At 40.8% G+C, this 14,263-nt stretch overlaps 1 protein-coding gene across 5 annotated transcripts; it reads right to left on the bottom strand.

Moving 5' to 3' along the window:
• Positions 1-134: 134 nt before the first annotated feature.
• Positions 135-9,368, bottom strand: cops2 (COP9 signalosome subunit 2). Of its 5 annotated transcripts, XR_007962118.1 has the most exons (15): positions 9,195-9,368; positions 8,676-8,810; positions 8,511-8,588; positions 8,300-8,425; positions 7,652-7,741; positions 7,495-7,572; positions 5,385-5,559; positions 5,113-5,291; positions 4,934-4,986; positions 3,113-3,210; positions 2,933-3,015; positions 2,725-2,829; positions 2,531-2,628; positions 1,904-1,962; positions 416-590 (listed from the first exon to the last, which is right to left on the bottom strand). XR_007962118.1 is itself a non-coding variant. In XM_052063405.1 (14 exons), the coding sequence occupies exons 1-14, from the start codon at positions 9,246-9,248 to the stop codon at positions 446-448; spliced, it is 1,458 nt and encodes a 485-aa protein (XP_051919365.1). In that variant the 5' UTR covers positions 9,249-9,368; the 3' UTR covers positions 135-445. The 5 variants fall into 5 exon arrangements, 4 of the variants coding, with proteins under 4 accessions (XP_051919365.1, XP_051919366.1, XP_051919368.1 ...); XM_052063405.1 differs by lacking the exon at positions 2,531-2,628 and having other exon boundaries at positions 135-590; XM_052063406.1 differs by lacking the exon at positions 2,531-2,628 and having other exon boundaries at positions 135-590; positions 8,676-8,789; positions 9,195-9,367.
• Positions 9,369-14,263: the final 4,895 nt, after the last annotated feature.

The following is a 14,263-nucleotide window of genomic DNA, read 5'->3' as shown; positions in this document are numbered from 1 at the left end:
ACTCAATATCGAATAAATGCCCGATGTAGGTATATTTGTCATATTAAATTATGAACCTGACAATGCCCCAAGGGCTTTTCATAGCTAGGTTTCTCTTGTCATGATGCAAATACTCAATTTCCAAGTTCAATCTATTAAGTGCTGACAGGTTTTTATTACCAAGAGGCAACAGTATACATTAAAATACTGTGTTTGTCTTCTCATACACATTTGTACAACCAATATATCTGCACATGGAAGGATCTGCCAATCTGGTATATGAAAAACAACAGTGTCAGTGATTTCCTCTTGTCAGGACAAAACAACACATTCTCGGGGCTCTTCTTGAAAATCGGTGGCGTTTTTCAAAACGTGTGGCGTCTCGCTCATCTCCGAAGCACGGAAGCATATTTGCTGGATGTATTCAAACATGCCATTTTCCTTGTCTCTTGATTTTTCGTTGGCATCATGTGAGCTTGCTCACAATGGCCTGGTTGAGAGAGTTCAGCTGATTAGTCCATTTGTCTAAAGCTGTGTAGCGAGCCCCTCCCCTTTTCTGGTAGTCGAGTTCTAGTAGCTGGTTGACTTGATCGATTCGCCCGTGGATTGTGCTGAGAACGACACAAACACATGTTAAGGAACGGCTATGCGCTGCAGGAAAATGCATTCATCAAGAAATCACATACACACACACACACACACGCACACACAACACGTTTGACAATAAAGTTGTATCCAATCAGGTCAGAGCATGAAGACTCTTTCACTTTGAGATACGTTCGACAGCAAAAGTCAACACACCCCCATTCAAAATGCCAGGTTTTTGTGACATGATCAATGAGCCCAAGATAAATCCTTTCAGAACTTTCTGTTTACAATGCGAGACTTATTGGGAAGAGCAGCATCATGCTTGCATGGAGGAGACAGCATCATGCTTAGGGTAGGCCTGTTTTTCTTCAGCTGGAACTGGGGCCTTTGTCAATCAAGGTCGCGGGAATAATGAGCAGTTCCGTCAAACATTTGTAAAGTGATCTGAAGAGGGCAGTGCACAGGAGATGCCCTCGCAATGTGACAGATTTGAATCGTTTTTGCAAAATAAAAGTCGTAAATATCGTCACATCCAAAAGTGCCACACTGATACACTGCTACCGAAAAAGATTGAGTGCTGTCACAAAAGGCATCTTTGTTTTCATTTCACCAAACAAATGGCATTTGAATAGTATACTCTAGAGTGTATAGTCTTCTGATATCCGCTATACATGGAGACCATGGGAATTAAATGTAAAATTGTTTTTTAGCACATGAAGCATTTTTGATGCATAGCATGTTACATGCTTCCACTCTTCGCTTGTTTCAAACTACTGGTACGCACCCCTGGAGGAAAAATACGTTCATTCTTTAAATGAGTGTTAACATGGGATTTTGGAATAGCTGGCTGGCAACCAGTTCAGGGTTCCCCCCACCTACTGCCCAAAGACGGATGGGATAGGCTCCAGCACCCCCTGCGACCCTTGTGAAGATAAGCGGATCAGAAAATGGATGGATGTATATAATCAATAGTTCAAGCTGGTGGTTTTAAAAGCGGACATGTCTCCAGCAGTGCCACTATTAATATCTTTTACAGAAGACGCAATACCCCACAGTTGATACCATTGATTACATTAAGCTTCATTGTTGTTCATACAATGTTGGCATGGTGAACTCATGCTCTCTTTGGGCGCATGCTTTACAGTTGACCAAACCGTTGTAGGTGCTTGTAATTGTGGAACAAATCTAACATCATACTGTCGCCTCTGCCTACAGCACGCAGAATGCCAGAGGAATCAGGTGTCAATCGTGATTTTTATTTTGAATTATTGCCCAGCCCTAGGTGATGCAATTACATATTTATATGGTGCAGCAAGCAAAAATAAATGACGCATACTTATCCAAAATACACTGCACCAGCAGACTCTCCACATCACAAACATCGATATTCAGCTCCTGAAAAACAAAGCAAAGAGGCAGTTGTCAATCTGCAGGTTACCAAGTAGATGGAAATTAAATTTGGTTTGAATTTACAGGTATGACAGTCGACTGACAGCAGGCGGCTCCAGTATAGCCCACATTATCACAGATGTGCATTTGCCATCATGGCAGCAAACCGTAATGACGGCAGGAATACAAAAGGACACATGGAATTGAATAGCTCCAATCGGAATGAGGCATCTTCCATATGTGGACACCAATGCAAGTACAGCATCAACATACAGACTGGATATAAAACGTCAAGAGGAGCAGTCACTGTCAGGAAAACACACCAACTGGTGACTGGTATTAGACCACATTGTTTTCTTCCATTTTTTTTTTCATTTTAATAGTTGGTATCACTTAAGGAATATCATACGGCTAAATAAATAAATAAACCATGGGATTCTTGAAAGTGCTTTTGGCCATATGGCAAACTGCGTGGCACCACGGAGACACTTGCACTAGACCACTGTGCTGCTATTTCTATTATTACATGGGAGAATGTTTTGATATAGAAACATAAATACATACACAGTCATACCTCGGTTTTCGATCATTATTCATTCCAGAAGGCTGTTCGAAAAGCGATTTGTTCGAAATGCGAAACTATTTTATCAGCCCACGTTACGGGCTAAGACACTATGCAGAAATAACATAAAAAAATAGTCAGATTTGCATAAATCACAACAAACATGTCTGCTCACAATGAACGCTATACAAGGAAGCGTCACTTACTCGTGTAAGGAAGCCGAGAGGAGTCAAGTGGCGTATTCGGGTTTGGTCAGTATGGTCGAAAACCGGTTTTCGGTCGTAATCCGAGGCGTAAAAATCTCGAATTCTCTGGTCGAAAACCAATTTGGTCGAGAACAGAGACGTTCGAAAACTGAGGTTTGACTGGATAGGGATGGGTAAAACACAAAATGATGTGATCCAATAGTCTTACCTTCGAAATGAAAGGGATGTGTATTCTTGTATATGGTTTGATGAGTTTGATAAGTACTTGAGTTCTAATATTGCGCAGCAGCTCTGCAAAAAAGTAAGTGAAAAAAAAAGACATGACTGCATTCAAGATATTCTTAGTGCATGTGTACAGCAACCACCACCAGTCACAGTCGCCACTCACCCTCTATGTGCTCTCTGATAAAGGGGTCGTCCATTATGTTACTGTGATTTGTTTTCAAGATTTTCTCAAATTCAGTGATGTCATTGTTCTGATAGGCGCTGGTGGGAGAAAGAATCAATGTTATAAAAACTCCACACACAAAATACATCTTGATAGCCGTCAATCTTGATCCAAAATAGAAAAACACTAAAAAAATACTAACACTATTCATTTCACACTTTCAAGGGCATTTTCTCATACTTTCTGTTCATGCAACAGTTGCATGAATATAACATAATGTGTAGTATATAATTTACGTACAGTAGCGTAGGATTGTATTTAACTTTTGTTGCCACAAGATGCCAGCAAAGCACTATTTATGTCTAAATGGAAATTTCCAAATTCACTTCAACATTAGAGTTGGTGCCTTGATTCATGAGTGACCTAAATTAATAGTTTTGCCGATTTGCTGCTTTGACATGGGAGCAAAAGTTCAATAGAATGTAAAAACGCTCGATGTTGGGAGCAAACTCAACTGAACTCATTTCAAAACTTCTTCAATCTTTTTATTGCTATTCCCAACTTGACTTAGGAATATACGTTTCGGTTAATGCCATAGATGAGCTTACGAAACCAGCATGGATGTTGTGGTGTTACAACGCTTGAAACGTCAGATATTTAAACAAACAGCAAAGCAACAAATGTTGACTATGAAAAATAATTTGGCTTACTCCCCCCCCCCCCGCCCCTTCAATATTGCAATTTTGTACACAATTAGTTTTTTTCAAAATCCTCTTCCCATGTTTTTAACATACACAAGCAATAAATTAATCTGCATTACAGTAAACAATACCGGATTTATTATACAAAAATATTAAATACATTTATCTACTCGAGAGTTGTGAACTTACAAAAAACGTTGACTTGCAGTCTTTTAGGCATTCACTACGATAGCTTTGACCAAAGTGTGGCATAAACATAAGTCACTGAACCATAAATCAGATGACAAGAAAAATGCGAATACGTGGCTTTATCACTGTAACTTTTTATGTTTCAACAATGTTATGTAAACATGTGGAGTGCACTTCAGCACTGAACATATCAATCAATAAAAACATAAATAAAATATTCAGAAGCCTACGAATATCAAGCAGTCTCTTCCCCCCAAATGACAGCATTTGCAATTAGAAAATTGCACTTCTACTACATTTGGATGTCGATATTAATTGAATTAATTGTTCAGTCCCACAGGCATGCATTTTTTATCATGTCCTTGCAGTCCTGTGAAAAACATGTCCATTTATATAATTTTTGAAAAATGTATACATAAACGGGATGTCTGAAATGCCGACATACTATTAATGTAAAAAACAAAAATAAAAAATAAACAAATGACAAAAATTGATGTTTTTCTCACATGACAGCAATATGAAAAAAAGACAGTGTTGTGTAGTGTTTCTGTTTACTGAGTCACTTAGTAGTGAAATTCTTCTTCATTGGCTTCTGCATGTGTATATTATACTGCCCCCTGGTGACCAAGCCACACACATCAGAATGTGCACAATGTGGGGCTGGTAGGGATTCATGACATTGCCATTCGTTTATATGGGGAATGCGATTTGAGAGATTTAAGTTAAAACCAACGTGGTCACAGAATGAATTTGATTCATAAATCAAGGCACTACAGTACTTGGTACTTGTCATCAAAATATCACCAGATGACTTTTTCAGCAAATTCCAAACTGCAAATATGTGTGATGTTTCAAGAAATATGTGAACATACTGCATATGAGTTTAAGAGATGAAGAACACGGACTGAATCCAAATACAAAACATTCTTACCTTACTAAATTTGTCATTGCTAATATCTCTGGATCATTTTTGTATGGTTTGGCCTTTTGAGAGGTAAACAAAAGGAAACATTAGCTTTTTAACAAAGGATGTACAATTCTGCTTTCAAGACAAAAGAAAAACAAACACCAAGAAAAATGATAAAAGGTGGAGTAAGTGAAACATCACACCTCTTGCGAGTCAAAAGGGTTGATTCCCGACTTCATTAGCATGTTGGCGAGCACTAAATACTTCAAACATGTCGTCCTTCGGGGGCTTCCTGACTCGTCATAGTTTTTAAAGGCCTCAAAGAAATCTGTGTGAGCTTTTTCAAACTCCCCCTCTCTCAGATGCATTTTGCCGCCGCATTCTGTTCACGGGACCAATCAAGCACACATCATTCATCAGAAAGAAGCCTTTTTTACATGCGATGCAGATGTTGCTGAATACAACGACTGCTTACCTCGGATAACGCCCATTATAAGTGGATGAGGAATGGCAGATTTTATGTGGAGTGATTGCTCGTACAGGGCTTTCAATTTCTTGTTGTTTTTTTGGGCTGTGTACATCTGAATTTCCAGAGCGTAGATCTCCAACAACTGCGTGCCTTTCTTGAGGTCATCCTCGCCATCGTCTGTCTGTGGCAAGCGAGAAAAGAAGACAAGTAAGGCTGCATCTACACTAACTTAAAAAATATGCAGAACAAGAAAAATCTTCGTCCAATCAAACGGAGGACAAAGCAACATGTTACTATATGGCAGTGGTCCTCAACTAGAAATGCTGTCGGTCCACTTTTTTTTTTTTTATAAGACCAAGGTCCGGTCCCATGCACGGTGATCATGGGGAGCAGAGCTATATGCCCATTTAGTATGGTCAAGCCAAGCTTATACAAATCAACACTCCTCACAACCAACCAATAACAATTATTCACTTTGCTAGTACACAGCAAATAATGAGAGGCATTGTGTTGAGGCAGAGGAACTCTTTTATTTTGTTAAGTTGTGCCTGCTTAATAATAGAAATAGCCCTTTTAGGGAAATAAGACATTTTTTACTTTAACTTTGTTAAACAGTAGTTGTCTTTTTTCCCTTAATTTAACAAAAGCAAAACAAAATATTCATTTTACCAAAATAAATACTAAAAATGAAAACAAAAATTATTTTCATTTGTACAATTCCCCCTTTCACATCCCCTCTAAAATCATTGAAAAATATATCAGAAGAGGATTTAAGAACCATTTTAAATACTGACACAAGGGAGCACAGGAATGTGCAGTGCTGTTCTTCCACTAAAGGTGAATACAATGTCTGAGGCATGCAAATATTATTTGAGGACGCCATTGGGATGTTCATTTAACATGTTGCGGTGTTCTGCTGTTAAACAGCTGCAAAGATCCCCCGGTAGACGGGAGCAAAACTGCACACAATCGAAACGTCCCACGATTCGTCTTGTCTAATTGTCTGTGTGTGGCTCTCCTGTGTTGAAGCTGTGAGCACACTGTGGCGTCGCGCATGCGTCTGTTTCCTGACACAATCATCCATTTTGAATGCGTGACGCCGATGTATGGGCACACCTTCAGAGGAGCCAATCAGCGCATCTTTATCGCCGACATGCCTCCGTCTCCAGTTCGTCAAACCTTATACACACAGTCGCGCTGCTGCGTCCTCTGCAATACATCTGTTCGTGCACGCAAATAATACAACGGATAATTTTAACAAGCGATCGCGGTAATGCGCAGATTATAGTCCAAAAATAGAAAATGTATAAAGTAAAAATCACTTTATAATTTATTATTTTATACAATTTGGCGAGGGTCCGGACAGAGGAGGTCGGCGGTCCGGACAGAGGACGTCGGCGGTCCGGTCGTGGATCGCGGTCCGCCAGTTGAGGAAGGGGGCTATATGGTCACGTTATCTTTTAAAACCTCTTGAATTCCTTTCAAAAGGCATTGTGGGCCACAACTAGTCACTGCACTCCCCTCACGACCAACTACAATCACTAAACTAACCAAGTGACTCTCCAAATTGGCACTTTGGGGTTCTCCTACTTTCAAGCAAATAAATTAATCAATATTCATCCTAAATTGATGTTACAATAACGTAAACCTTTTTACTCCAGTGTAGTGCATTTGTTGAGGACAGTTCAGCTGGATTTAACTGCTCTGTTAAAAAAAAAAAAAAACATTTGCATGTAATATTTTTAAAACTTTCTTTTCAAACATTGATATTGGTGCAAGTTTTAATGAACTTTTAGGTGCATAACATTTTAACTTCATCGTTACAAAGGCACAGTTTGTAAATGCTGTGTTAATGTTATGCTGGACAAGGATAAGCGGTTCAGAGAATTGATGGACTCTTGGAGGAAAGAGGACATATATTTTTATATTACCCCGTGTTGTTGTAGACATGGATTAAGTCTATTTATTATTATCTGGCGGTCAAAAAATATGATAACATGTTTTGGAAGACAGTTGGAAGCTGATGCAATTCTACATGCCAAAATGAATTTCTCTTCAGTGACTAAGGCTTGCAACCATGTCATAAATAGCTCTTGGGTGGTCAATGTTGGGTTACCTGGCAAGACTGGTGTAATTGCCTCAGGATCTTCTGCAGTTTTCCATATTCTTCTCTCTCCAGGTACAACTTCCCCAGCTAGTGACAAAACAACACATTAAAGTTCACTTATTGTAGTACTAATGTAAAGTATTATAATGTTGAGATTCAGAATAACCTTTGTGTTGGTTTTAAACCAAAGTCTGTCGTTTTTTGCATCTTTTAAAGCTTCCAGAGTCGTTTCATAAAACTCTTGTAGTAAATCCATCTGGTAACACAGGAAACACACTTTAGAATATAACAGAGAAACATCAACAATGTTGCCTTGAAATTTTGATTGCCTCCATGACCCCCCATTTGTAACTCAAAACATCTATCCCCATTGAAATTACTGGAAATGTCATTAATCTGTTACAGGCTCTGAAAAACACAAAAAAAAATTGTACATGGGTATTTTCAACAAGATAAATACGACTCTACAATATTGTACTTAACAAAACCATATAGGAATAGATAGAATTAAATAGAACGGAAAGAATTAAGCCGTTTTTAAGGGTTTAATTTCATGGGACTGGTGCTTCTCCTATTGGCGTGCACACATTGGCCAACAGGGGCAGTATAACACGAGCATGATCTGAAAATTTAAAAGAGATATGAAGACAAGTCGACAAGGTCGTATCTCAAATTATGTTCATAGGTCAGAGCAAAACAAAAAATATCCAAATTACAGCTCACATCTTGATATAATCATTAGTTGGGTCACTTATATCTCATGACAGCATATTTAACTGTCAGATAAGGTTGTTTCCATAGATATGAATTGCACCTGTTTGGAAGTTGAGATGTAGTCCAGAATGGAGTTGATGGACTTTTCTGAGTAGTTCCTTGTGACTGCACTTCTTATGTACGTCAGTAACTGTTTGTATCTATTCATCATCTCTGGGAAATTAGTCTGCAGTAAGACAAATCACAACAATTATTCAGAGCGGCCACAGCAATATCAACTGTATGTTATGGATCAGTGTGATGTTATTTACCAGCTTAAAGTTTATTTTAATCATTTGTTTCAGCGCTTTGAATCCCCATTCGCCTTTCTCGCCTTCTAATTCCAACACCTGATGATGAAAACATGACAGTAAATAGTATGAATAAAATTATGTGTGTAAAAATAGCAAAAAACATTGAGTTGAGGAGCACTCCACCTTCTGGAAACTGCTGAGTGCTGCTTTGGGATCATCCTCCTTCAATGCTTTGGAGTTGTAGTACTGGTTCTCCAGGTCAACATTTGGCTCTGAATTGCTGTCTTCTGAGTATTCCTGGATGTTATCACATGTGCACTATGAAAAACTCCAACAGTTACAATTGCTAGCATAGCGTTATTGTAACACAAGTATAGGGAAGCAAAGCATAACATGATCTCTTCTTGTGGTATTCTAATTCTGCTACTACAAGCGTCTGCTAAAGTTAGCCCACGTATTTGCTAATTCACCGCTGTAATGCAGAGATTCCAATCAGAGGGTCTACAGAATGCATGCAAGCTTGACTAAACTACCCTGCGGGGTTAGTCAACTCTCTAGCACTAAGTGTGTGTGGCCAACTCGTACACGATATTAGCCCAGCAAGCTAACTACGAGGCTAACGCCAGCTAGCCCGCACTATCGCTGATTTCCAGTTCTATCAAAGATAAAAGGCAGGCGTTGGGTAATTTTAGATGGAAATACCAGGTCGTAGTCCTCTTCATCGTCACACATGAAATCGTCCTCCATATCAGACATGGTGATAGTCCTTGTTATCCTCGTTGAGAGAGGAATAGTTGGCCGGCCTGTGCTGTGTTTTGCGGCGATGGGGAGGAGATGGTGTGTCAGGGTGGCAAAGAGGCGCCACAGCCCATCTTTCGTCACTAGATGTCGCTATTGGATCGCCTCTCGCTTCTCCATCGTGTCTCTCAATGCAGTGCAGGCGTTTGTAATCATAGATATAGATGAGAAGGCTTAGATGGCTCGAGACAGAGTCGGCAGCATCGTCAATGGTCGGCCATCTTAGGAGAGAGGTCTCTTCTGGCGCGCGTGTAGTCGGACTGAATTCTTGACGGATTGACGAAACGGTTCATTACAAAACTTACGAACGTGGTGTTTAAATCGTAATTTTTCTTGATGAAAAACTTGGCAAACATGTTCGTATCATTGATTCCTGGCATCTCAAGACTGATCTTAGAATCAAGATTTGCAGTTATTATTGGTTAGCCTGATTGCAAAAAACGTTTTTTCACTTAATCTTTTATCGAAATTCCTTTTTTGTGCATGTGATTGTCCTTATTTGCTTGTTTAGAGGCTTTGAGTTAGATCCAAAGTGGACTTGTGATTTTACAGTGGTAGCTAGGCGGAACTACCCTTTCATTTCATCCATCTACCATTTTCTAATTTGCTTTTTCTCACAAGGGCCGCGGGGGGTGCTGGAACCTATCCCAGCTGTCTTCGGGCAGCAGACATTGACCTGCAACACGTTTTTGTCATGTGGGAGGAAACCGGGGAGAACATGCGCACAGTAAGGCAGAATCGAACCCTGCACCCCTGCACTGTGAGGCTGCCGTTCTAATCAGTCGGCAACCGTGCCGCCCCCAATTTCATTTCATTTCATCACTTACGTTGAACATCCAGCCTCCCTGTGTGAAGTTTACATGTTCTCCCCTTGCCTGCGTGTGTTTTGTCTGAACCACTCCGGTTTCCTCTCTCATTTAAAAAAAATACATGTCAGGTTCACGAACACTCTAAATTGTCCCCAGGTGAGTGTGAGCGCGGCTGTTCGTCTCTGAGTGGCCTGCGATTGGCTGGCAACCAGTTCAGTGTGTCTCCTGCCTACTGCCCAAAGAGAGCTGGGATAGGCTCTAGCACGCCTGCAATCCTCGTCAGGATAAAACGGTTCCGATTATGGATGGATGGATGGTGGCATTCTAGCCACAACGGTTAGTTTACACTGCACTTTTGCACTTTTCACTTTCAGTGTTGGGAGGTCAGGACACAAGACTAATTCACCTAGTGGGCATATTTGATGGAGAGCAAGATCCGTATGACAATGATTACACGGCATGGTGCACATTTCAGCCTGAAATGCTCCCACATTTTCACAATTTTCTTTCTTTTATCGACATATTTTTCTTCTTGCTCTGTTATTCACACGTGCCAAATAAACATTTTTAATTTCTTGGTCTGAGGTAAATCTAAAACTGCAAAATGCCAAGTCAACTCAGGTTTAACCTTTTTTTTTCAATGTGCTGTATACATTTGCCGTGTGCTGAGAGGGTGAGAACAGTGTGCAATTGTGCAGGGGCTCAGTTTAGATTGAACATTGATGAGCAGGATAGAAAATGAATGAACGGTTTAATATACAAGGTATTTAGGACCTCTCAAAAGGAATTGATTCATACATATTCACCACCATAAAGTGAATGAATATCAGTCCCGATTGTACATGAAGACTGACTAACTCTAATATCTGCATTTACACGCACACACAACAGGCGTGTGTGTATTTTGACCTCCTTCAAAGAAAGGGACGGATGATTACGTTGTTGTTTTTTGTGGTCAGTTTTGGATGTTGACGTGTCCGGCATCGAGGACCCAAGAACTTTAAAAGAGTAATCTAATATACAAATCCAGAGGTTTACAATTTGTAAAGAGTTAAGAGGCGACAGAGAAGAGGACTTACAAATGTCTATGGGCACTTTTCCCACAGCGGCGGGAATTCCACTGAGCTTCATCAATCTGGAGTTGTTTACCTACAAAATGTGGAGGCATGCTGCAGTGTCTGCGTCAACGTCAGTGTACGTGTGGTCAAAAGAGAGCCTTGGGTTTTTGTGGGTTTGCTGATGATAGCAGCGGTGGGATGGAGTGGATCCGATCTGGCCCCCCTTCATTTGTGTGGTCACTTTACAACTAGAAAACCTCAGCACATGCAAGTGACTAGACAAACACAGACACATGTACCAGGTTCTGAAAATTACAGCGAAACATGCAAGCATTGAACAGATGGGTTGCTTAATGATTGCTTAATGACATTAATGCTTAATGTTTTGTACAGTGCTAGTGTGTGTGCGCGTGTGCGTGTGCGTGTGCGTGTGTGTGTGTGTGCGTGTGCGCGTGCGTTTGCACGCGCACAACTTTCCCATTACATGTCCTCCATGAAACTCACTAGACCCCAAAGTCTGGCTTTCATTTGCTTTATGTCTTAACCGGCACTCGCTTGCAAGATGCAGGTTGTTAGACAAGGAAAATAAAATAAAGCTGTAGCGTTGTCTGCACTTGCTTTTCACGTGAAGGGAAGGGGGTTCATCGCTTGTCAAAAGAGATCTAAAGTTTGTTATTCATGGTGTTAATTCCCTTTGAAGTATCATTACCTGCTGACACCCAAGGTTTGCATGTCTGTTTGTTCTTTAATAGAGCATAAAGTGATCAAAGTCTTTTATTGCTGGTGACGAATAAATTAAAAAAATCCCCTAAGAAGTGCTTTTACATTACATCAGCGTGATAGCGTGAGAGTTGGAGGTAGACTGTAGAGCAGGGGTGCTCATTAGGTAGATCGTGATCTACCGGTAGATCTAAGACAGGTCCCAAGTAGATCCGAGAAGTGTCGAGGAGAAAAAAAAACAACCAACCATTTGTATGTCTTTGTACATGTTAATAATATATATTTTTTGTGTTAATGTACACTGCACCCCTATCAGTCTCATTTTTACCCAAAAAATATTTAAAAATAAAATAAAGCAGCTAAAACTTGAATCTATGGTGGCACGTGATTATGTCACCGGAAGTTATTAGCTCTCAGCAGTCTGCAATTGCAGCTTGTGATCAGAACTGTTGCGCTCTATCTTTCATCGTCATTATTCTCATTTAGAGTTTGTTTCGTGTACAATTCACAGAGGGCACGAGCAAAGAATAGGAATCTAGGAGGGCCCAGGGAAGCACTTTAAAACGGTACGTGTGAGCTACGATAGTTAACAGGCTGCAAAAGTGCGTCGCATGCCTCAGTTTCAGGCTGTTTCTCATCAGGTTGTGTGTGTGCGTGTGCGTGTGCGTGTGTGTGTGTGCGTGTGTGCGCGCGCGCATGCCGGTAAGGGTAGATAGATCCCGTGAGGTTAGTTGATCAAAAAGTAGATCTTCGATCCAAAAAGTTTGAGCACCCCTGCTGTAGAGGATCTGTTTGTGAGCAATGTCAGGGGATGATTATTTTACAATGATCTCATTTAATGGCGATCTCAGATTTAAAAATATGTTGCTTTATTCTCCTGTCATTAGAGGGCAGTCATTTACAAATAAAATGCGAAACACTCACATGATCTAATTAGCTAATTTAATGAGACTTAACTAACCACGTGTTGAATGAAGTGAAAAAAAAGCCAAAAGACTTTTACCTAATTCTATATTTGTACAACTGTTTAAAAATACATTTCACCTGCATGCGACAGTTCTACTCCAAATGTAACGTTTCACTGAAGGAATAGCATGACTGCTCATTAGCCAATTGAGTACTAGAGCACTCCTGCATTTGTCAAACATATTGTCAAAGGGCACGGCCTGGTGGGGGGAGTGGTTAGTGTGTTGACCTCACAGTGCAGAGGTCATGGGTTCGATCTCAGCTCCGGCCTTCCTGTGTGGAGTTTGCATGCTGTCCTCGTGTCTGCGTGGGTTTTCTCCGGGTACTCCGGTTTCCTCCCACATTCCAAAAACATGCATGACAGGCTGATTGAACACTCTAAATCAGGGGGGTGGGCAAACTAAGGCCCGCGGGCCAGATCCGACCCGTTGGTATTTTTAATCCGGCCCGCCGAAGATTGGTGCCCAATTAAGGTTTGATTGCATTCATTTCGTTTGGACTTGTAATGACAGGTATTTCAACACCAGGTGGCGCAGTTACTTCAAGTTGCAGAGCACAGGGAGGGAGTAATGACCATGGAAGGGAAAGTGATATGTATCTGATTAAAAGAAGCGGGTAACAAAGTACGAAACATTCAGGAGACGCCTGAAGTCGGAAAGACTCAAATCTACGAGACTTTGAAAACAAGGAAGCGATTCTTACTCAGTCCGATTCTGGCAATTTCCTTCCTCAGAGTGAATTGCTTTTGGCTCGAATAAATGAACATTTCCTAGAATGGTTTGATTGTTATCATGTTAAAAACTTTCTGCAAACTGGACCGCTAATAAGAGTCGGAGAGCAGTCAAATGTGTAGAGCGTGAACAACAGAGGGCTCAGTACACATCCTTGAGGAGAACCGGTGCTGAGTGTGATGGTGGATGAGAATGTTCCATTATTACTGGCATAGAAAGGCTATCTTCTTTATTTTCTATTTCTATTTCTAACTTTTGGCACAATATTTTCTGCTTCTCATTTGCCCCCCCCCCCCTCCCCGGGAAAATAATTGCCAACCCCTGCTCTACATTGTCCCTGTGAGTGTGAGTGTCCGTTTCTGTGTGGCCAGCGATTGGTGTCCGCTACCTACTGCCCAAGGACAGCTGGGATAGACTCCGGCACCCCCCGCGACCCTCGTGAGGATAAAGCGGTTCAGATAATGGATGGATGGATGGATTGTCAGAGGCCATCATTTATAAAGTATCCATCCATTTTCTGAACCGCTTAATCCTCACTTCCTTCGTTCCACCATTGGGAACAAGTACAACCCAAAACTAGGATGTAGATCATCTTCTGTATGGCTCCCCACTTTTATGAAAACCACGCAATGAAAGGTCATAGCTTGATGATACCATCAGGAACACATTATCAGCTAACAGCTGACATG

This window comes from Hippocampus zosterae, chromosome 4 (genome assembly GCF_025434085.1).
Source record: "Hippocampus zosterae strain Florida chromosome 4, ASM2543408v3, whole genome shotgun sequence".
NCBI classification, from domain to species: Eukaryota; Metazoa; Chordata; class Actinopteri; order Syngnathiformes; family Syngnathidae; genus Hippocampus; species Hippocampus zosterae.
This window is presented reverse-complemented; position numbering and strand designations above follow the sequence as displayed.

Excerpts from the sequence above, each read along its gene's own strand:
- cops2 (XM_052063405.1), bottom strand. The coding sequence starts at position 9,248 with ATGTCTGATATGGAGGACGATTTCATGTGTGACGATGAAGAGGACTAC. Across the intron at positions 3,016-3,112 it reads TATCAGAGAGCACATAGAGG|AGCTGCTGCGCAATATTAGA; the intron begins GTGAGTGGCGAC and ends ACTTTTTTGCAG. Across the intron at positions 591-1,903 it reads GTGCAGTGTATTTTGGATAA|CACAATCCACGGGCGAATCG; the intron begins GTATGCGTCATT and ends TGTCGTTCTCAG.